We start from the raw sequence: 23,345 nt of genomic DNA, 5'->3' as shown, positions 1-23,345 counted from the left end.
GAAAACTGACCCCTCTCAAATGTTTCATGATCTAATTTCTGTAAAGCGAAGAATCAGCAACTGCCCAAAAATATTTTTCAGGGTATATAATCAGATTAAGAGCAATCCTGCTCAGAGCTGCACAGGTGTAACCCAGCGCTTTCACAGCTCATGCTTAATTTCCAATGGAGCCTTGCTGCCCCCATTTTTGCCCTCCAGATCCGTGGTGTGACTGCTCACATCACCCTAAAGCAATTCAACGGGTCCCTAGTGCTCAACAGAGTGAAAAAACACATTGCAATTACACAGTCACAGCCCTGAGCGTTGCACAGCTGCAGCGGTGCCGCCCTGACCGAGGGGCTGTTCCCAAATCGCCCTCATTCCTTTTTCCCCCCACACTGCCCCAGATTATCTGCTGCAGAGGACACCCCGGAGGCCACCCCACCACGTGGGTATCTGGCAAGCTGCCTATCAGCAATTTGTCCCCCTTGGTGACAGATGCAGCTGCGGGCAGGGTTGCCATGGCAGCCCATCCATCGAAGCCAGCGCTGCTGGCCCTGGGGACCGTGCGGGCTCTGCCCTGCCCTGGGTGGGCTCCGGGTTGCTGCCAGCCTTTGCTCAGCCCCCACACTCTGCACAGCCCCTGTGCCCTCTGCACGTGGTGGGGGGGCTGCTCCGTCCATGGCCTCGGTGCACAGGGGACAGCCAGGGCAGGTGACAAGTGTCCAGCTGAGTGGCACCTCCGTGACCCTGCACAGGCACAGTGCATGGGGATCACAGTGCCTGCAGCTTCCAGCTGTCCTCAGGGCAGGGGTCCCTCGGGGTGGGGTCACCTCCCCTAGCCAGCTCACAAAATGCCTCATCTCCCATCATTTAAAAAAAAAAAACACCCACCCTAAAATATCTCAACAACCTCTCTGGGTTATGCACAGCCTGGTTATCCCAATTTGAGAAGAGCAAGGGGAATTTCATGAGTTTAACTCTGAGAAGCAGCAGTTAATGGATTATCTGGATCCTCAAATCCCCTGGGAATTTCCCCAGTTTCTGCAGCGCACCCTCACCCTGTCCCCTTGCACCAGAGCAGGACGCCCTCATCTCAACTAGGGAGAGGCACAAACCCTCTCAAAGACCCACAGCACCCCAGAATGCAACACATTATCCAACCTAAGAACAAACCTACCTCGTATTTTTAAATTTCTTTTTAAATGTTCCATAGAGGTTATTCCTATAACTTTTGCTTCCTTTTTTTTTTGCCCAACGTAGCAGATTCGTGATGCATCTGCTAAAACACCCTCTGCACAGCTCCCAGATTTCTGAAAACAGAGTTATTTAGTGAGCTTGAGCTCATCTTCCAGGACAAGAGGCTGCTGTGGAATGGAGCAGCAGCACCGACAACACTTCATGTCGGAAGCTTGCCACGTTTCTGAGAGATCTTAATCTCCACTGAAAGAGTTCCCTATTTTTTATTTCCGTATCAGCCTCCCGAGTGTCGATAAAAAGAATTACTTGGGCATTATCAGAAACCGTTTTATTTCAACAAAGAGCCAATGAAAAATAAACAAGCCTTTATCTGCGAGGCAAGACTGATAGAGTTCACACGAGTCCTAATTCAATCAGATCCTGAAGCAACAGCTATTTAACACCGTGGCACCAGCACACCTCTCCTCCAGGGCTGGGGAGCTTTCCCAGGAATATCTCCATCAGTCCCAACACTGGGCATAGACTTAAAAAAACCCCTCAAACCCCAGTGCAAGAAAAGCAGCTTTTGAAAAAATCTTTTTCACTAACACATGAGAAAGGCCCCAAATTGAGAGGAGAGGCAGTGTTCTGGTGGATAATTCCGATTATCTAGTCTGCCTTTCCCACAGGGCAAGAACAAGCTGGATTGTGACCACCTTCTCCCCTTGCATGACTGCGTGACCCACCAGGGAAAACGCAGGTTCTCCTCCTGCCTTGGGGCATGTGAAGGTGATACAGCACATACAGCCTCCTCTGCTGTGTCATGGTGATGGGGACCGATGGAAGAATCACAGAACATCCTGAGTAGGAAGGGATCCCGTAACGACCATTGAATCCAACTCCTGGTCCTGAACAGGAAAACCCCAAGAATTCCATCCTGTGCCTGAGAGCTTTGTCCAAATGCTTTCTGAATTCTGTCAGGCTTGGTGCTGTGACCACTGAAGTCACGGAATGTTTTGCTAAAATAAAGCCTATGTTGTACAGAAACTAGAGGGAAGAGCGTGCTGCTGCTCTTCAGCATCTCCATGGTCTCCCAGGTGAATCATGGATATTTGTCACCACCTGAAAAATTAGGCTGCAGCAACCTTGCTCAGGCACAGAGAAGCTTTAGAAACCACACATGGGCAAGGCAGAATTGACTGGATTTACAAGACTGTGAAGAAATAAAAGACTTTTTCGACCACAGGAAAACATCCAGGTCGTTGTGCTGACAATAACTCCAACAGAGCCTTCTCTTCAACACACCCCTAAGGAAAGCAGGGTCCTACACTGCTGCTCTGATGGCCAGAAGCACTGCAGGCTGCTGCTCCAGAGACTCCAACCTGCACAGCCAAGCTCAGAACACAGCACAACTTTAATTAATTTTACAGCAACGGCCGGAGCCCCGACCCGCGGTGCCACTGCCCTGCCCGGCCCCCTGAGCACCAGCTGCTGCCAAAGGGAGTGGGCTCTGATGCTCTGTCTCTCCCCAGTGACAGAGTGCATTGAAACTCCATCCTCCCTGCTCTGGGAATGCTGAATTAATAACTGAGAAGCCCCTGACAAGGGAAGCAGCAGGAGGAGGCAGCTGAGGATTTACGGAGATGTGAAGCAGCTCGGTGCCCTTCAGCAGCATCAGGCGTCTCCACCAGAGTGGCTGAGCAGCCACAGATGTCCCTGAGCTCCTCTCACTGTCCCCCTCCTCTTCATCTGCCTGCACAGGCTCCAGGAAGTGGGAAGCACGAGAGGCACCACCAAGAGCTGGCAGGAATCATCCTCAGCCTCCATCTTCCCAAAGATGCTCCCAGCTCCCTCCAACTGCCAGAAGATGGAATGATTTTCGACTGACTATTGTACTAAAGGTACTGCTAATGACACTTCAGAATAAAAATGGGTTTACCATCAGCCTGCAAAGATTTTATGGAAAAACGGAGACGTGTTTTGCAGTGCAGCAAGAGCCTGGTCAAAACCCTGACTTTGAAAAAGATGGATGCAAAATAAGGGGTTTTGTGTAAGCTGGGTGCTGGTGAGAGAACAATTCAGAGTAAAAAATCTCCATCAAATCCCAGTTATTTTAAAGAAAAGAAAGCAACTCACCCAGAGCTGATCATCCATTCCTGGTGGGTTCTTTTTAATAAAAGCACCATAATACGTAGCAATATTTCGGTGATGAGAATACTTCTTCAGCATGTTAATTTCTTGTTTGATCTCTTCCTCTTCATCCTGGGATGAGGTGAAAGGAAAGAAAAACCAAAGGCATCAGGAGACCTCACTTCACAGGGTGAACTTCCAAGCACCCCATTCCTGACTGGCCTCTCAGGCTTTTTGCACCGTTTTTCACGTTGCTCTGAGGCTCAGCCATATCTGCATTACCCCAATGATGCATTAGCACACCCCTACAGACACACCAGAGGCCCAAGAAGGTGCTTTTCTACAAACCACTGCATGGCACAAGTGCCCCTGTGCTCCCCATCCTCTGGCACATCACTCCTGCCCACCCTGGAAGCAGCACAAGACCTCTGGAGACAGCAGGAGCTGCTGGTGGTGGGGTGGCACCACACGGGGAGCAGGAAGGTGCCACCTGTCCACAAACTCCACCAGAATAACTCAGTCCTGGTGACAAGCACCATTCCCACGGGCTGTCCCAGCCCCTCTCTGCCCCACCTGCAAAGTGGCATCAGCTGAAGCAGCAGAGGCAGAGGAGCCACATCAACACCTGTTTTGATGCCCCACTCTTTGTTCTCACACCCATCAAACGTGGCCTGGTTTTATTTTAAGCTGACCGAATTCCAGCCCGCTGCATTTCCACAGGCAGCACTGAGCACCTCTGTGTCAAAGAGCTCTATTATAATAAAGGACCAGAGGGGCTGTTTGTTCTTTATTCTCCTTTATTCCCCTCGTGTCCCTCACCTGCCTCTCTTGACCTCAGTTTTACAAATGGGCAAAGGACAAGACACCCAGAGAGCAGCAGTGCCCCCTGACCAGGTGTCACATAACTCGGACAGGAACACATCTTTCTTCCCAAAATACCGTTCAGGGAACAACAGCAAAGGTAAAGAGAGGAGGAACAAGTACAAGAAATATCTGGATGGAGCTTACATAAATAACCTCCAGTTTTATTTTCTGTAAGAACACGGAGGGTATAAGCACCAAAGAGGAGGAACAGGCTCAAACATTACAAAGAAAACCAGAGACTATTCTGGAAGAACCTTTATCACCTCTCTTTAAGCAGTCAGCACAACTTTGCCTGTTTTCATTTGTCCAGGGCATGTAACATGAAGTTTATCAAGCCACAGAGGTGATTTTATTAATTGAAGCCCTTTGCAACAAGTAAGAAACAGCTGGATGCTCAACAGTGCTGGGAGAAAGGAGCAGCAGTCAGCCCAAAATCCCTGCAGCTCTCTGAGCACCCAGTCAGCTCAATTCATGCCTGGCTCTCTAGGAAAAAATGGAGGCAAGCCAAAAGGGAAACCTGGTCAAAAGTTTTATTTTCACTCCATCTTCAAGCTGAAGAACTCAAAATGGCTGGAAAAACACTCCAAAGCGTAAGATCTGTGGATGGCACCTGAGGATGTGTCTGCATGGCCAGGCTCAGGGGCTCCAGCCCAAACTCCTGCTCCAAGCAGGACTACTGAGAGCGACCATCCCCAGCAAATCCAGAGAGGCGGGAAGAAAATGGAATCATCACAGCAAGCTGCTGCAACTACTCCAATCCCAATCCCAAAAAAAGCCACGGGCCAGGCTTTGCTGCCTCACTTTTCCTCCATCAGCTGATTCTGTTACATCCATCGCTAGATGTAGGTCATGCAGCACACAGCAGGACCAGCCCCTGGAAAACTAATCTGAACTCTTAATTCAGAGAGAGCAGCCACCCAAACTGATGAAGTGCTGCAATTTGAGGGCCTCCAGTCTGCAATCTTCCCTAACAGATAATTAGTAAGAGGAGAGATGAGTTAAACAAGGCATGATTGCCAGGAGCCTGTCGGTTTAGCGCAAAGCACGTGGTCAGGATGAAATGCTGTCTGGGAGCTCACTGAACACAGCATCATCATGGTTTGGGGGTTGGAAGAGACCTTGAAGATCACCTAGCTCCACCCCCCACCATGGGCAGGGACACCTTCCACTCTTAGACTGAGTTGCTCAGAGCCCCATCCAGTCTGGGCTTTACACTCCAAAAGCTGCAGATGGCTGTGGCTGGGATGACCCCGCTAACTCTGCTCTCTGCTGACTTCTGAAAGACACACTCATCAGGGATACCCTGGAAAAACAGGTGGGATGGAAGGTCAGGATCAAATGAAGCAGCAGCAGCTCTGAAATTGTGTGTGAGGAGGAGGTGGAGGACTGAGTTTGGGTTTTCAGCAGCAGCATCAGCACTGAGCCTGGAGCAGGTGCCAAGCATGGCTGCAGGCACAGCGCAGGGAGCAGCTTTAGAAATTCCTCCAGAAGCCATGCCCAGGACCATTCCTGCAGGCTCTAGAAGTGCCTGCAGCACCAAGAGCTAGGAGGCACAGAGAGCCCTCAGCAGAGCACAGGCCAGCACTGCCTGCACCGTGGTCACTGCCCATCCTGCCCTGAGGGAGCCTTCCCCGCCTAAAAGCAGCCTAAGGGGAAGATAATTAAATATCCAAAACCCACATCCCATGACAAATATCTGATTTACACCTTGGGCATTCAGACATGAGGCTCAGCTTTACAAGGTAAAGTCTTAGATCAGGGACATTTACTTAAAAATGTGTATGGAATTATTATTGGGCAATGTCAGATTTCACGTACTTTTCTCCAACACCTTTCCTTGGAAGTGATGGCATTTTAAAACCACTGAATTAACCGTGGATTCAAATTTAAGCCTGTGTTTGGCCTCAGAGTAATATTTTGATTTCTCAGCTAAAACTCATTCTAACATCAGACTTCATCCCATGGGAATTTCACTGCTATTTATGCCATGGGTTTATGCTTGGTGGGTCTGCCTATTCCCCTAGAGCCTGCTTCCCACGGGAACGAGATAAACGGCACTTGGAGGTACTACAAGTAAACAGGAACAAACCTCATCCACGTTTACAGACTTATTTCCACACACCATTTCACCTGTTAGCACCAAAAATAACCTGGATGAAGGTCCCATAGATATTAATACCACACCACGGCATCTAAGGTATTTCAAAACAGATTCCCAGGGCCAGCTGACTGCTTTCACAGAGAGTCATTTCTGCTTGTGCTGAGCCCCTGAAAGCTATTAAAACATTAACTCAAAAGTTAAGGTGGGTTGCCTGTGATCGAATCTTAATTTTGAAATGTGTTATTCCGGTCAAAAATAAAAGACAAAACACAACGAAAAACACATTCTTACTCCCAAGTCTAACATTGTTTCCAGTGCAGGAACTTTGGGAGGGATAGTACTGCACACAGAAAAAAAAATACTCAAGAAACTCATCTCCATGCCACACTCCTAAATGCATCTAGGTTTTTAGATCACAGCAACTCGCATTTTCTTTTGTGGCAACTGGGAAATGGTGAAACCGTCCTTTCCCCTCAATTTTGTTATTCATTTAATGATTTGTAAATTCTTGGTTCTCAGTCTGACACAAGTTTCAAAAGAGCCACCTCTGAGACCAGGGCAGTGTGGTTTTTTTCCTCTTTATCAGTGGGATGCACAGGAATTATTCAACTTGCCTCGTGAAGTTATCCATGACAATAATTGCAACATACTTTTGGTGAACAAAAGCTCTTCAGTGAAAATCACGGATGCAGAAATGAGTTATGAATACACGATTGTTGCTACTTTTGACAAGGTCATGTGCAATAGGACAAGAGGGAAGGGCTTCAAACTGACAGGGGCAGGGTTATATGGGATATTGGGAAGAAATTCTTCTCTGTGAGGGTCTTGAGGCCCTGGCACAGGGTGCCCAGAGAAACTGCGGCTGCCCCATCCCTGGAGTGTCCAAGGCCAGGTTGGATGGGGTTTGGAGCAGCCTGGGACAGTGGAAGGTGTTGGACCTGGATGATCTTTAAGGTCTCTTCCAAGCCAAACCACATTCTATGATCTTCTTCAGAATTTATTAGGGCATTTAGAAGAGTCACTGCTGGAACTGGATGCTGCTTTGTTTCAGCATGAAACTCCTCCAGATTTTTTTTTTTTTCTCACATATTTATTAAAACTAAAACCTCTTAATGGCACATACCAAATTAAGACAATGGCAATTTACTTCCGAGGAACATCAGTCCTCCACTCACCCCCACATATTATCACACCCCATCCCCTTTCCCCTCTTATCTGTAATTTAAGGATGCAGGAGGAGGAGGAGGATACATTACCCCGGTGACGTCCATAACCTTAATAGCAGCGAGCTGGCCTGTTTTAACATGACGACCCTGCAAAAGAAAAGGGAGAAATTCGTTTGGTTTTGCTCAGTGACAGTGTTTTCCTCACAGTGAACAATATCCTTTAACAGTCTCCTCGCCCTGGCAGCATCCAAGCATTATTTGTTGCTTTTTCAAGAGCATCTTCGCAGCAGCCATGATGAGAAAGCAATTCCCTCCCCTTCCTCCTGCCATTACAATTAATTAGTACAGGGCCTTCGGTGCTGTATTTTCCTGGCAAACAAGAGCTGGAAATGCCCTTTAATGCTCAGCTATGCACAAAAAACCAGCTCTGGGCCTCTCCTGAGCACAGAGCATGACCCTGCTGGAAGAGGGTTGCTGGAGCTGAGATGATGGGAATGTGCTGGCTGGGGTACCCACACTGCCTTCAGTCCACTCGGGTCCCATCCCAGCTCTCACAGACCTGGGGACACATCCTGGCCTGCAGGACACCATATTTACCCTGACCAGTAATTTATTTATTTTCATTAGGACTTGCTTAGAAGGCTAGAGAGGTTTTTAAAATTTTCAGCAACTGAGAAAATCAGCAAATCACTGCAATGAACTGTCTGTTGCACAGTGCTCGACTACATTAATCCTAATGGGAAAACGCCTGGGAGAGATGGTGAAAATATAAAAGAGCTCCAAGAATTTATGAGGTCTTAAAACCAACACAACTGCTATCAAGCAAGGCAATTCCCACTCTTTCCTCCTTTCCCGAGAAACGGATCACCCAACATCATATCCAAATTGTTCATATCAAATCATTCCCACCCCCAGCTGGAGGACATGCGCTCTGCTTCCAAACCAGACAGCCTGAGGAAAAGATGTTTTTCCTCTAGGAAAGCCAGCAGATGCTGATCCTAACAGGACAGCTGCAAGGCAAAGGGAAGCATCCCTATTTCCCAGTTCACATCCCTATTTACTATGGGAGCTGCCCAAGGCCCCATCATGTGAGGCATGGTGTGGAAGACACATGGGAATGGCAGCTCCTGCCCTGCAGCATCGATAATTAACACACCAAGGACAGAACCAGGAGCAGAGGCGAAGAGGGGTCAAGCTGCAGCATGGCAGAAACAAGGAAAACTGGAAGCTTTTCCTAAATTGCAGGCTCCTCCTGCCCCCGCAGCAGTGTGCGTGTTGGTGAGCTGGGGTTTGTGTCAGGTCTTCCAGCCCTGCTGCAGACTGGAGATGGTCTTTCACACCATCTCAGCTCAAGAACCCTAAATTACCAGACATGGGAACCTCTTCCTGGTCCCTCAGGTTTCCAGGCACGGCGCTGGGAAGCAAACCCACGCGCCGGCTGTGGAGCAAGGCAGCATCATCCTCTCCAAATTTATGACTTCACCAGGAAGCCAATTCACCCACCAGGGCTCCTCGCTCATTTATTAGCACAATTTATACGTCCTGAGCAACTCCGTGTTCTAACAGCAGAAAAAGAGCTTTACTTTAAAATATGTGCAGCATAAAAAGTAATAAAACCCCAGCCTGTGGCTGAAGCATTCCCTGGATGTGGCTGTCAGGAAGGAGGGGCACGTCGCTAGACACCGTCTATTTGGACAGCATGATCTGCAGAAACAAATCCTCCTCTGCCTAAACTCGTCCTTGTTGGATTGCCCAGGAAGTCCCCACGTGTATGACACCTTAATCAAAGCCCAAAGAGCACCAGCAGGGTAAACACTTGGACCATGGCACACCCCATCTTCTGTGAACTGGAGGAGGAGGAGGAGTGGGAAGCAAGCTGGGGCATTTCAAACCATGGATTTAGGAGTTATACCTGCCTTCACCACCTCATTCTGTATTTTAAGGAAATGCCCCAGCTTTGCTGTGGTGAAGTGTTCCTGCTTCCCTCAGTACCAGCCAAGTGGAAAGGGATCCCTATGTGGCCACAGCATCCTTCTCCCAGGAATCTGCTGCCTCCTTGCACACCTCCCAAATATTTACAGACAATGGTAAGAACTTAATATTGTGTAAGCATTTACCGAAACAAAATAAAGCACTTGGAAACATATGTTAATGTAAGCCATGAGGGGCACTTAGTCACGCAAAAATCAGGCGGAGTAGAACCAGTAAGTGTTCACCCTGGGATACTGTAGCAAAGGTTTGCTTTTTCTATAGTTTGTTCATGACAATGGATTGCAGGGCTTCACCCTGGCAGAGGAAGCCATCTGGGGAAAACAGGCATCTCCTCACCAGTCAACCATCCCTTTTAATTCAACCTACTGCTCAGCACTGAGACTTGCCGTGAAACCTTCATAAATAGTTTAGAAAACCCCGTTGGTTTTTACCCTACTGCAGATGTTCTTGAATTTGCAACAAAGATATAGACAGGCTGGAGGAAGACACCAAGAGAAATGGAAGTGGAAGATGAAACAGAGGAATTAAATCAACATCCAACCTGTGCTCATTAAAAGATGCTGTGCAGCAACAAACCCCTCTCACAGCATCAGTCACCTCTGGCACCTTGGCCACGCAGATTCCAGGGCCTGTGCCCAAAGCCCGCAAGCAAGACCACAAGCACCCACGCCCCTGCAGTCTCTCCAAAGTATCCAGCTGGATCAGGACGTGGAACCACCTCTGCCAAAGCCAAGGCAAGCTGAAATTGGGAATTAATTAATGTCAAGTGTTAAGTTGTCCAGTGTTTAATCTGTGCTGCTGTAAGAAAGCTACAAAAGAGGACTGGGGTATAAAAATAAGAAAACCACCAAAACGCTCTACTGTGATGCTTTTACCTCCTGTGTGGCTTCCATCCACCAAAACTTGTTGGTTTTTTCCTTTAAACCATCACCACAGCAGTGCCCTCCATCCAAAAACCACACGAAGACTGAGCCCTACTCCTGCTCCCCTGCTCAACTCTGCCTCCTCGACACCAACTATGTCCTCAGGAGGATGGGACCTTTCCTGGGTAAAACAGCCACTTCAGAGCCCTCAGACCACAGCATCAGCAATATTTTTTGGTGACAGGAGCAAAGGTAGCTGGCAGGGAGCAGCCATCAGTGAGCCACCCTTGCTCCTGTGCCTTCCTCACCTCCTGCCTGCCCTCAGTCTCCTGTCTGCTGGTGAAAAAGGAGCTGATGCTTCTTGGCAATCTGAAACATTTTGTCTTCCCACGCTCTTTGTCTCCCATTGTTCAGGATTTTTCCGCCTGGTGGTGGTTGGTGGGGGGTGAGCTGCTTCCAGATGCAGGTACAGAAGAGCATGAGGAGCATGAGAACCAGGATGACTCCCTGAGCCCAACCTTCCCCCACATCCCACCACCACCCCCATTCTGCCGCAGGGCTCCAACTCCTGCGTGGCACCACCTTTGCTTTGGATGTAACCATGGGTTTTCCCAGCACTCCCTCCCCACTCACCTGGGACGGTGACTGCACCTCCAGAAATGCAAGGAGAGGAAGGGAAGAGCTCTCCAGGAGGGCTTTGGTTACCCCATGGTGGCTGTTCACAGTCAGCACTGCAAGGTTTGCAGGAACACTGCCAAAACCACCTGGGGTACAGCTCCCAGAGGCCTCAAACAAACATCTCCAGCATCTCCCTGCTCTTTTCCTGCCTCTGGCTCTCCATCTCCATGAATTCAACACTGTTACAGACACTGATGGCTACCATGGCATAAAAACATACAGGAGGAAAACTGAGCTACTAAAGCATTTCCCCCCTCTCCAGATTCGCTGTCAAGGTTCACTTGGGTATAAACCCACATTCCAGCCGCAGGATTATTCAAGCATGATCTTCAAGGCTGCCAGAATTTTTAATTAAACATCCATCTGAGCATAAATTCATGCTCCTAATTACTCTCAAAATGTTATATCAACTATCACTAACTTGATAATGTCAAGTATTAAGACTAATTTCTACAAATGAAGCGAGCACCGTGAGTTTTTTCTTCAAAGGTCGTGGTCCTCACACTCCATAAAGTGTAGTGGACCAGCACACAATGAGAACATTGGTAAATGCTTTTAAACATCAATTGATGCATTCAGGCATTATGTTTACTAAATAAATAAACCCTGGCCTCAATATCATCTTTGTAGACAGCAACTGCATATCTTGGCCCAAAATTCGAGTCCACATTTTAAGGACAGAAAAGAGGATGATTGATTGTTGCTTTTTAAAATTTTCCTTGCACAAGCATGGATTTCACCTCTAAGCAAAACCTGCAATTTCTCTACCCAGAAATGTATTCCATCATATTTACTTAACTTGTACTGTTGGCTTTTATTCACCCAACAAAATAAATGACCCACCACCTGCTGCAGCCGGTGGGACACAGCCAGAACTTCGCTTTCTTGGGAAATGCAGAGCTCCCATTTCCTTCTGCCAGGCAGAGCAACATCTCTTACGCTACCCAGCCTGGACACGCAGCCTGCAATGCCCCATGACTACAAAATCCCCACTGCAGCCACTTACTGGAGTAACCATGTTTTATGTCTGATACTTCACAGCAAAACACTTACAGTCCAACCATTCTGCAGTGCCCTTAGTCATGCTGCATGTAAATATTAAAATGAGTGGGATGAGGGTGCTCTTGCAAAGCAGTGCTGAAATTTCAACATGCACAGCCCTGCTGGGACCAGACCACAGCATCAGCCCCCACCACTGAGGAACACTGTGTCTCATACAGAAATCTCAGTGAACTGAAATGAGACAAACAACAAAAAGCCTCATAAAAGTCCAAATATTATCACTTTGGCAGCAGAGAAGCCTCCCAAATAAATTTCTTCCATTACATTTCTGTTGCAGTTAAAATACTGTTGAGCCAGCAGCCCAACCACCATCCTTTCTACTGTCCAACCCCAGCCATCAGACAGCCCATCCTCAGCACCACCACATCCTGCTTATTCTTCCTACAACGTGCACAGGACACCAGAGATTCTACCAGGTTAGAAGCCACCAGTTCACTTTTTTGTGTTCACATATAATTTTTGGTAAGCGCTACAAAAAGCTCTTTGCCCAGCCCTACTTCTGCCCATGCACCATTCAAGGTGTCCACTGGCGAGTCTCATCTCCTCCAGACTCTGCTTCAGCATCCAAGACTTTCTGCAGTGAAGATCTCCTGGGATGGGCCAGAACTTCTAACAGCTCCATGGTCTGCGTTCTGCCAGTTCCTTGTTTTCCTGTAGTTCAGGAACTCAGTCCAAGATTTTTTGCATGAAGGCACTTCAGCACCAATGCACTGAAAACTGCATCCAATTTTTCCTGGGAGAAGGAGCTCTGCCTTCCAACAGGAGCCGCAAATCTGAACTGCCATCCTGCTGTACATTAGACCATTTTATAGCACCTGGCACAATTTGTTCTCAGCTTTTACAGAGTGCAGGCACATTTATGTACTTGGTTTCCCATTGAAAGCGATCTTGAGGGTGCCAAAATCCCCTCTCCCAACTAGTCTGAGGGGCTAAAATACTTACTGATGTAAAAACTAACCTTATTCTAGCGTGAAAATTCAGCAATCTCCGAAACAAGCTGGCTAAAAATGACGTACGCAAGCTTTGCACTTGGTTTACAGATCTCTTCAAACACATCTGAAATACATCCACGTATCTGAGAAGGTAGTTAGAAAACACTGGAGGCCAGCATAAGAAAAACTGAGTCATGTAACAGGATGGGGAAAATGTTTATTTTAACCAAGGGTAACATATCTCTTTGATTAAAACAGAGCAATCATGGGCCAAACCTTATTGTTGCTGCCTGCACTTAACTCCAGTACTCGTGGGGACTCAGAACATCCCTGCAGACTGGGCTCCAGCCCTCACCCTGCCCAGGGATTCAACCCCATCTCTCTGCTTTACTACAGCAGGAGCTGGCCCCAATGGCAGTGTCCTTCCTTCCCTCTCACCCTTCCATCTCTCCATCGTTTCTGGGCTCACAAACTGATTTGCAGAGCTTCAGAGTGATCCCACTGCCTCAAGGCACCGAAGGAACATGACTGACTTGTTGCAGTTCCTTCCCACTCGGGGCAAACTCCACTTAAACCAGCCCCTGTATCCCCAGACTTCAGCACTCTGCAAATGGCACCCTCCAATAAACATGGCACACCTGAAACTCCAAGGCTCTGACACCAGAAATAGAAAACCTATGAAAGACAAAAAAAGCTGCATCCAGGGTTTGCCATCTCACTCGGCGGCCAGGTGAGGCTCCAAATCACTCCTCTGCTCTCCTGCACAACACTGGTTGCTCACTTGATCACAGATCTTCATCTCTGCCCAACCTGCTACCTTCTTTTGGGCTGTTTCTGGAGAGCAGAAGACTTTTCACTGGGAGGGACAAACACAAATTTCACTCATAGCCAATCCTCTCCTTACACCTATCATCTTTTCCAAGGTTTTAACCTTGAAAAACATTCAAAAAACTCAAATAGAAACTAAACAAAGTGCATTTTTTTTTCTTTTTTTTTTTTTGTGCTCAGCTGGGCATTTTTATTAATACCTCAGTTTGGACCGAACAACCAGAGCTCCCCCTTGGAAAAGCCTAAATCTGCTCCCAGCACAGATGCCTCTAATTGCACAGGGCCAAGCTAATGCTCTGTGCTGACCCAACAGAGCTGACCTTTGGACTGAAGTGTTTTCCAGTCCTTTTTATCAATCCAAGCTCTGATCAGGACCCTGCAGCTCAGAGAGCTGCAATTCCATTACTGCAGCTCCACAATAGCTGTGACGTTAAGTAAAGAAGGCAGGATTATTAGATTAACAAACTAAATTGTTAAATTAGCATATTATTCATCTCCAGAAATAACATGCGCTACAGCCTATAGGTGAGCAAGACCACAGTTTAATGTTCCCTATATAAGGGAAACACGTCTCATGCTTGTACTTACTCCATCCTCTATCCCTCTTGTAGTTCAAATAAAGCTGGAGACTCCCACCTCCAGCTCAGGAAGAACCCGGTTTCCCTCGTCCGTGGTTAAAACCATTGCCTTAAGTAGCCCAAAATCAGCACCAGAGAGCCAAATCCTTCCAGAAGCTTCTGCAGATGGTTCCTCTAGATATGGCCTGCCCCACTTCTAATTTCCACCCAGCATCAGCACATGAGCCATGCCAGGCTGTGCATCTCCTCCCTGGTCACACCAAGGACTGCGACAGATTTTGCCCACAAGTGTTTGAAGATGCAGCTTTTGAAGGTCTGCTCTTCATGGTCACAGCGAGCCTTGCAGCGGTGCAGATTTCAAGGTGTTTCTGCCATTTGTCAGGGCTTTCTCAGAGCCCAGGAACAAACGTTGCTCTGGGAAAGGGAGGTCAAAGGCTCAACAAGAGCAGGTCTAGGCTGGAAGAGGAGTGGGCTGAGCACCACAGCAGGGAGCAGAGAGAGATGGAGATCATCAACAGACAGAATAAACACCAAAAGCGAGTTTTAGGAGCAGCCTATGGAAACCTGAGGCACCAAAGGACTAAGGAGAGGTGTTCCTGACAAAGAGTAATGTATATACAAAAAAACCCAGAAGGACAAGCAGTGTCTTAGGAGAATATTCACTGAGTTGGTCCCACACTGAAGGTAGCAGGATTCAAGAGAGAATCAATGGGATGAAGGAAAGGGATGCCACCATTTACCTCCCCAGGCCCCCTGTGAGCTTTGCTCCCCTCCCCAGCATTCCCAGATCCCACCTGGGGCAATCCCCACGGGTCTCTGCCAAGGGGAGCAGCCCAAGGCAAGGAGGGCAGCAGCCAGGCCTTGGGGTGCTCCCTCCCCTCCCACACAGCCTGTCCTCCCTTTGCCCCAGCCCCTCTGCAAGTGCACATTTTCACAGCTAAAAGGAGGCAGCACAGCCTGTTCCCAACAACATTAGTTCATGACAGCCATGTTATTACCACCCTTTAACACCCCCACTGTGCTTCTGTTTCACATCGCTGCCTATTCAACACTGCAGCATTCATAACTAAAATTAAATCTGCCTTTAGGAGCCCCACAAAGGCACCCTCTCACACAGGCCACGTCCTGAGAGCGGCGCCAGGTTGTTCCTCCCGGTGGGAAGCCCCAAGTCTGGACCCCCCAGAGCTCTCAAAGGAGGTACCCTGGCTCCCAAGGGTGGCCCAAGAAAGAGCCAGCCTCCTCCAAGGGGCCAGGCTATCCCACAGCTGGCACCTTCCTCCCCGGGCACTGCTGCCTGACGTGTGACAGGGTGCCAGCACAGGCATGGCCGTGCCTGGACTGCAGCAGGGAGCTGTCACATCTGCAGAATGCCACGCAAATCCCAATTTCCACACGCTTTTGCTGCCTGCAACCCACAGCCAACCGTTTCTGCATGGTCCCAGGGCACCTCGGCTTTACTGTGCCAGAATCACTTCAGCTTCAACATTCAAACCCAAACTGCAGGATAAGCCCAGCAGCTTCAGGCACCAGTTCCCATCACAGGTGAAGCAGGCTGTGTGTGGGACACAGGAAAAGGCATCCCAGGGCACGAGGGATGTAATGTAATCACTGGGGCTGCTCATGACTTCAGACCAAAAGCTCAGGATGAGAACAAGCTGCTGTGTCCAGAGCTCAGGGGCACCGGCACAGTCTCTACCAACACTGTGTGCTTTGGCAGCTGCTGCTATTTCTTCTGCACTTGTAAGAAAAGCAATTCCCTTCAAAAGAGATTGTTCCTAACCTGCTCCCTGCTGCAGGGCAGACAGGGCTTAATGCCTGCAAACGTGTGCTGCTGCCTCCCATGACAATCCATCCCAGAACACCCACGCACACAGGTACCCCTCAGCCTTCTCAGGCTTTTGGGACCCCATTTATTTGTGCCACACATTCAACAGCTGCTTTTCAATGCCTGAAGTGTCACCTGCTCTTTAAGCCATTCCCCAAATCAGTAACTGTCTTGCAAACTGAGTTTTAAGAAAGCCCCTTCTGGAAAAATCGCTGCACACAGTGATGTTAATGGCGCTTCTGGAAACACCTCTGCAGTGCCATCTGCTTGACTTCGGCTCTGGTTTCATAGTAGCAAGATCCAAATTTGGAGGTGGCATGTGAAGTGCAAGGTGATTTTTCAACCAACAACAGTGAACCTGAGTGCTTGGCATCCTCTCTGGCAGCAGGGGTGGGCAGCACTGGTGGCAGGAGACAGCAAAAGAGGGACCAGGTAACACAGAGGCATCTGTTACCTAAAGCTGCTTGAAGGTTTTGTGCTTTTTTTTTTGTTGCTGTGTAAAGAAAACCGAGTAAGAAGGAAAGCCCAATTATTTGTGGTGTTTTCCCGGCCATTTAATTCAAGAAATTTAAGTCTGTGGCTGTCAATGGCTTTTCATGAAGGGATTCCACTACATTTCATTGACTTGCCACTGGCACAAACCAACCGTGTCCCTGTTCCCATGAGTCACCCCAGCTGCTCTCCCAGCCATGCTTTTCCCGTTCCCTGTGTTCCTCCATGTAACTGCAGGGCAGCTCTCTTTTACCTCAGCTCACAGCACAGTACAGCTGCCTGTGCTGCCCCACATGCCCCCATTTCTCTGCAGACACAGTGGGCCAGGATGCGATCCCATCACGGATCTCGCTGGACACCCCAGCAGAGGTTGTCAAATGGAGCTCTCTGTCACCCTCACCTTCTCCGTGACTCTCTGCTTGCAGAAGGGAGCCTGAACACAAACCCACCAGGTTCATTTGTGCACCAACCCTAACACCCCAAATCCAGTAGAAATCTGGGGACTTCTCAAGTCCGGTCCCAATGCTGGTAATGGCTGAACATGCCCATCACGAGCCAGGATTTACATCCAGCCACCTCGAACCATCCATGAGCAAGCCATCCTTACATCCCTTCCACTGCCTCCCTCTTGGAGGCTTTCCAGTCCTGCAAACACTTGGATCAGCACAGATCTAAGCCCCTTGACTCCTGCCCATGTGGCAAGGCTGACTGGCACCTGAGCCAATTCATACATTGAGCCTTCCCTCATCCTTCAGTCGTCAGCTGACTCCAAGTCCCTGTCTCAGGGTGGTAGAAGCAACAAGAACAAGCTGATAAAGGTACTTACATTTTATGGGTCTTAGGAGAAAATGCCACAGCTGCCAGAAAGTCTCACAGATATCTGCTGGGTGACTGAGGTCGTAGCGTGAGGGAAATGAGAGTAAGAATGACATAAATAACCCCAGATCTTGTGCTGTGGAGGGCTGAGGTGCTCCCCTAATCCCAAGGACTTTGCAACTCAAGTTACTACAGACCCTGTGCTGCACATTTCTCTATCTATGTCAGCTCAAATACAAATTTTAGACCTCACATACTCGAAGGCAGATGGACATCACGCTCCCTTTCATCCAGAGTTGCCTCCAGGGTTTTTGTCTGCCCTGAGCAGCCTTGACAACTTATTGTCCATCCCATCCAACCCCGAGTCACTTACTGTCAGGAGTCAATAAACGTTTTGCAGCGCCTGTGTTCTACTGATTTGAAAGACCCAGCCATGCCTAGAGCAATCCTCTGTGACACACATACTAATTTGGCTGCACACGGAGGCATCAAAGCTTTCAGGTCGTCCGATGGCTTCAAGCAAGTCAGGTATTGAGTAGCAAAATTTTAGAAATGCTTATTGGAAAAGGGAGGCTGATGAATGGCACGTAGGCCCCTTCATCCTTGTATTTGCTTTTTGTCTGTCACACGTGCACTCGCTGCTCTGTGCGGGATAAAGGTGGGATTTCTGACTCTGCTGCACAGCAGCCCCTCGGTGGCTCACGCTCCAAGCCAGCCTGGCGGGTCGGGATCAACAGCGTCCATCAGCAGATTAAACCGTGCTGCTCCTACAGCTTCTCCATTTCCAAGTCTCCTCTCTCCAGCAGGAATTTCCTACCCTTGCACTGGCAAGGAAAAGCTTTCCTACGAAGCAGTAAGGCAGCCAGGTCACTGCCTTTCCCTGCACAACAGACCTGATGCCACCACTGGGCCACCCTTGTGTGGCCAAGGACCCTCCACCCAGCACACCCAGGGCTCCTCACTGCTCCTCATTTCTCTGCTAAACAGAGAAACTGGGGTGCAAGGCCTCCTCCAGGGCTGGAGGGAGTCCTAAAAGACCCCACAAACCAGAAGACCCTCCCCAGCCGTACACAAAACCCCCACAGCCTTGCTACAAGGCAGCAGAGCAGAGAGAGGCTTTAGCCAGGGATTTGAAAGCAGGAGAAGAGGAGGAGGACTTGAGATTAGCAAGGGAAGGTTAAGCCAGTCCCAGGGATTGCATGGGAACAGCACAGCTCCGGAATGAGTGGGAGGAAGCCAGAAAGGACCGAGTGTCCCTGGTACCTTCATCACTTGGGGACAGGAGGGACGAGCCCAGCACCGGCACAGCACGCCACTATCTGCAGTTCCAGGATTGCAGCCACTGCCTGATGTGGTTATCAATGCAGGAGGGCTCTCCAGCCATTAAGGGCCCTACTTAGAGAGCAATAACATGTACAGACACAAATCGATGCTGTACAGTTTGAAGGAACCAAGTGAAGGCTATGGATTTTACTCACTGTTATTTGCAAAGTGTAACAAAGAGGACAAAAAAGCTCTCAAAGCAGCCCAAAAAGCCGCCTGCAGGAACGTGGGCAGCTCAGGAAGGCTGCCTGCAGCTTTGCAGGGAGAACACATATGGGCAGGGGGTGATGGCCTTTTATTCCACTGGATAAAGATCTTAGTGGAAATCTGAAAAGCTCGGCGTGAGACCTCATCCACAGCAAATCCACACAGACTGTGCCACGCTCTAGGCACGCCAGGAAGGAACCAAGGCCAGGCACTGCACTGAGTCACACCACAAACCTGCAATTTCAGCTGCACTAAGAGAAAGAAATTGGTAAAACACAGCTTTAGAAGCATCATCCTGGACCAGCTGCATCCTGCTCCTACCTACAGGCAGCTCAGGCCACCCAGAAATCCCATTCCCTACAGCCAGGACAACATTCCACTCTTTGAGGCCACCACAGGCTTTTAACCCTTTCCCAGTAGGATCAACGCTTGCTAGGCACTAAAAGTCACCAATAGTTAAAGGCAGATTCATACTAAAAAGCTCTTTCATATTCAAGGTCTTTCCCCTCAGCAAGAGCTGGCTGTCAGACAAAATGCTGGTTTGGTGATGCTGTGTGGTATTCAGGGACTGCTCACCTGTAACTGTGTGGGCAAAGGTGATTTGTACAAGCCACCCACATGCAAGAGCAGGGAAGGACCTCCCTGCATTTTTCCAGGGGGGAAAAAACCCCAACTTGTCAGTCTGCCCAATCCTTCAAATACTCACAGGCAGGGGGAAGTTTTGGTATACACTGAACAGGGTGTATAAATTTCCTTTACACTGGAGCCTTGATTGAGTTCATGCTGATTTTGAAGTGCACTGTGGAGTCTTAAACTCCAAGAAAGGATAAAAAGCACAGCCAGTGATGGGAGGTGTGAGACAATTTCCTGGGCTGCAAGGCCAAGGCCAAGGCAAGCAGCTGGGTGCTATTCCTGGATCCCCACCAAGTGCTCTCAACTTTGGGTGAGAGTCTGGGATCTCTGCTGCTCCATGTTATCCCCAGTAAAATGGGCAAAATAATACTACAGTTACCCCATAAAGACGATGCAGTGGGTGATGCCATATTGCAAAAAGCCTCCAAAGCCTTGCCTAAGTGTAGAGACACGTCAGAGAGTATCAGGAGCTGTTCCTCACACATCCATACCCTGCACTCACATCTTCAAACAACAGCGGTCTATAAATTCTTAATTATTTTTTTCTAGAGCGAAGGGCTTTTGTTTTCCCAGGAGACACGACAAGAAAAAAAAAGAAAAACTCAACGAAAGTTCTTTACGTTTTTAATTCAAATGCTTCTACACAGCATTTCCACAAGACTGCTTAAAAAGTGCACTAGAAATTGTAATTAAAAGCTGATCTGCTTCATGAGATGACTCAGGCTTCTGCAGCTTCAACCCTGGCCTCAGCCAGCTCTGCCAGTGCAGCACTGACTGTTTCCAATCAGCACACAGAGAGCTGCCAGGCGTTTATGAGAGAACAGAGGAAGGCTTCCTTAAATGTGAAGGGTAAAAGATAAAATTCAGTTACTATCACCCAATTTCTCACCAGCATCAGAGGGAAACGAGCAACCTGTGAGAGCAAAAGATCAAGCCCCTCTCCAATGCCTATAAAAACAACACAAAGCCCATGGACAGAGGTGTTTTTTTCTGTACAAATACCATCACAAATGTAACCTGCCCCTCTGCCTTTGGAGCAGAAAACTGACTTGTCAGATCACCCGGTATTTCTCATCCCCCCCCCCCAGCTGTAGCTCAGCAGGACACACTGGCTGCAGAAATATCACCCTGGGATTTAGTTTCTAGTATTTCCACGGACATCACATTTCCCAGAGGGAACTACAAGATGTGCTTGGCTCTCCTTTTGTTGTTGTTGTTGTTTCACTAATCACAGAATTGTTTAGGTTGGAAAAGACCTTTCAGATCAACGAATCCAACTGCAAACCTTACACTGCCAAGTCCTCCACTAAACCACATCCCTGAGCACCACATCTACTCATCTTTTAAATCCCTCCAGGGGTGGTGACTCAACTGCTTCCTTAGGCAGCTTGTTCCAACCCTTTCCGTGAAGAAACTTTTCCTAACAGCCAATCTAAACTTCCCCTGGTGCAACTTGGAGCCATTTCCTCCTGTCCCAGCGATGCAGGTGACGGGCTGAGATGAGGCAGAGATGTCCCAGTGCTCCTCACATTCTGCAAGAGGTGAGCCTGGGAGAACTCCAGGGTGGGTGAAGGCAGCTGGGGGACTCCCAGAGGATGATGAAATGCCCGGGCTGCATTTGCTTTACACTGTGAGAAGCAGAGGATGTTTACAGCAAAGGCACCAGGAGGCCATGAACTTAAACCTTTGGATGTGTCTCTGCTTTGGGTCACTCTTCTCCTGGGTGCATGTTTTACCACATGGGTCCTCTCCAGAGATGAAAGATGTTCCTTCCCTCACCTCACAAAAACACACACAGATCCTTCTGAACAAAAAAAAAAAAGCTCCTCAGGAGAAGAGCTTATTTTGTACCACAGAGGGAAGTCCTGGCTGAACAGGAAGATATGTTACTAACATGGAAAGGGCAGCACAGGGAAATGGGTGGAAGGTTTCTGTCAGAAGGACTCCAGAGTACCCAGAGTCAGACCCAAGGGCCACTTGAGCATCAGTCTTGGGAGAGAAAACCTTTGTTCAGGGTATGATAGAGAAGATCCCTGCTCCCCTGAAGTCTGGCTGCCATTCGGTCAGTCACACAGAAACGGAAGATTAGACAGGGGGACAACAAATGTGACAGAGTATTTTTGCTCCCTCCCAAAGCCCAGTTTGTCTCCATTCAGATCACCACCCTCTAGAAGCGAGACACCAGGAGCAAGACTTTGCAATCAGGTGTTCCCTGATGGAAATTAGGGAAACAGCAAACAGAAAGCACATGGGATGCAGGGAGCAGCCACCCAGCTGAGCACTGGCTATTTACACCTCTCCCTCAGACCCAAAGATCTCAGGTCAGTAAGGATTAGATGAACACCACTGCAACACTCTGGGCCACTTTGTGTGGCTGAAGAAGGAGTTTCCTCCCCTACAGATGTTTATAGTGTCAGCACCACTGTCCTTAAACAAAACACATTCCAAGTCCCTCCAGGAGAGACCTAAGTGCTCCTCAGCATTTGGCTCAGGACTCACTCATCAGTCTGGCTTTTTAACCCTCATCCCTCCCCTTCCCACTACTTGAGGATTTAGAATTTGCCCAAGCCAGTTCTCACAAATGAAACAAGAAATGTGGAGGGAACTCTTTTTACCGGGAAAAAGCACAACTGGACAGACATTCCCCTTAAATCAGACCCTCCCTTAGAGCACCCTGCTCCTGCCTTTCACTTGAGCAGGTAACTTGTCTAGGATGTTGCCTCCAACCAAGCTCACTCTAGAGTGCCTGCAAGGCCACTAAAATCCATCCTGGCTATTTAACTGCAAGTGAATAGCTGTGATTAATGCTCCCAGTGGTGATGTGATTGAGATGTCACTGGCAGCAGCACCAGGACTGCACAGGAGGCGACTGCAGAAGCCACAGCTCATCCCTGCTGCCTACAAGCCATGAGCCTCCAGTGCTTCAAACAAAGGAGGATGATGAGTAATTTCAGACAAAAGAATGAGCCATCATCAAAACTTCTGACACAAACATCTCAACTGGATTAGGTACCTGTGCTGCATGTCTCTTTCTTTTTTCTATTCTTCTTTTTTAAGCTTTTAACATTTTGTTTCCTTCCTCCAGATTTCCAAATTCCTACCCATCTCTGAAGGAGCTGAAGTAGTCCCTGAAGGCTGCTGTTCCCAGTATTTTCCAGATCAAGAACTAGAGAACTCAATAAATCCTGCTCCTTTTCAAACACAAGCACCCCTATAAATTTCTGGTGCAGTATCTTTCCTTGTCTTCTCTGGCTTTCAAAGCATTTATGCGCTGGGCCAGCAAGAAATGAAACTCAGCAAATAAAACCTACCCTGAAGATAAATGTAAATATAGAGGGGATAAAGTGCCTTGGTGTGGATGTAAAGCCATGCAAGGAGATCAGTCACCACTAGCTGACCTGAATGATGGCCAAGCCAAGCTGTCCCCTGACAGCAAGCTGGGTTTTGTGGTCGTGGAGGATAGTTGTTAAGAGTGAGAGATTTCAGCAGCACTTGCAGCCTGGGAAAAGCTCCTTACACCTGCTCAGAACATGCCATCTGTAGCAACCTATTAGTGTGCACTGAAAACCATGGTCCTCTCCCTCCTGAAAGGGCTTGTGGTGATGATAAATAAAAGCCATTCTCTGTCTTAAATGTCATTTCCTCTTCCTGAAAGTTCAGTAAGCAAGTCAAAAATACACCTGTCTTTCCAAAACAA

At 48.4% G+C, this 23,345-nt stretch overlaps 1 protein-coding gene across 6 annotated transcripts in view; it reads right to left on the bottom strand.

Moving 5' to 3' along the window:
• Positions 1-23,345, bottom strand: part of TNIK (TRAF2 and NCK interacting kinase) — a 149,495-nt gene that overhangs the window by 64,249 nt on the left and 61,901 nt on the right. For all 6 annotated transcript variants that reach the window (XM_040074032.2, XM_058421902.1, XM_040074035.2 and 3 more), the window contains exons 3-4: positions 7,510-7,566; positions 3,295-3,420 (exon numbers count right to left, since the gene is read on the bottom strand). In XM_040074032.2, coding sequence (XP_039929966.1) covers positions 3,295-3,420; positions 7,510-7,566 — 183 coding nt within the window. The remainder of the gene's footprint in view (positions 1-3,294; positions 3,421-7,509; positions 7,567-23,345) is intronic.

This window comes from Hirundo rustica, chromosome 10 (genome assembly GCF_015227805.2).
Source record: "Hirundo rustica isolate bHirRus1 chromosome 10, bHirRus1.pri.v3, whole genome shotgun sequence".
Classification (NCBI taxonomy): domain Eukaryota; kingdom Metazoa; phylum Chordata; class Aves; order Passeriformes; family Hirundinidae; genus Hirundo; species Hirundo rustica.
This window is presented reverse-complemented; position numbering and strand designations above follow the sequence as displayed.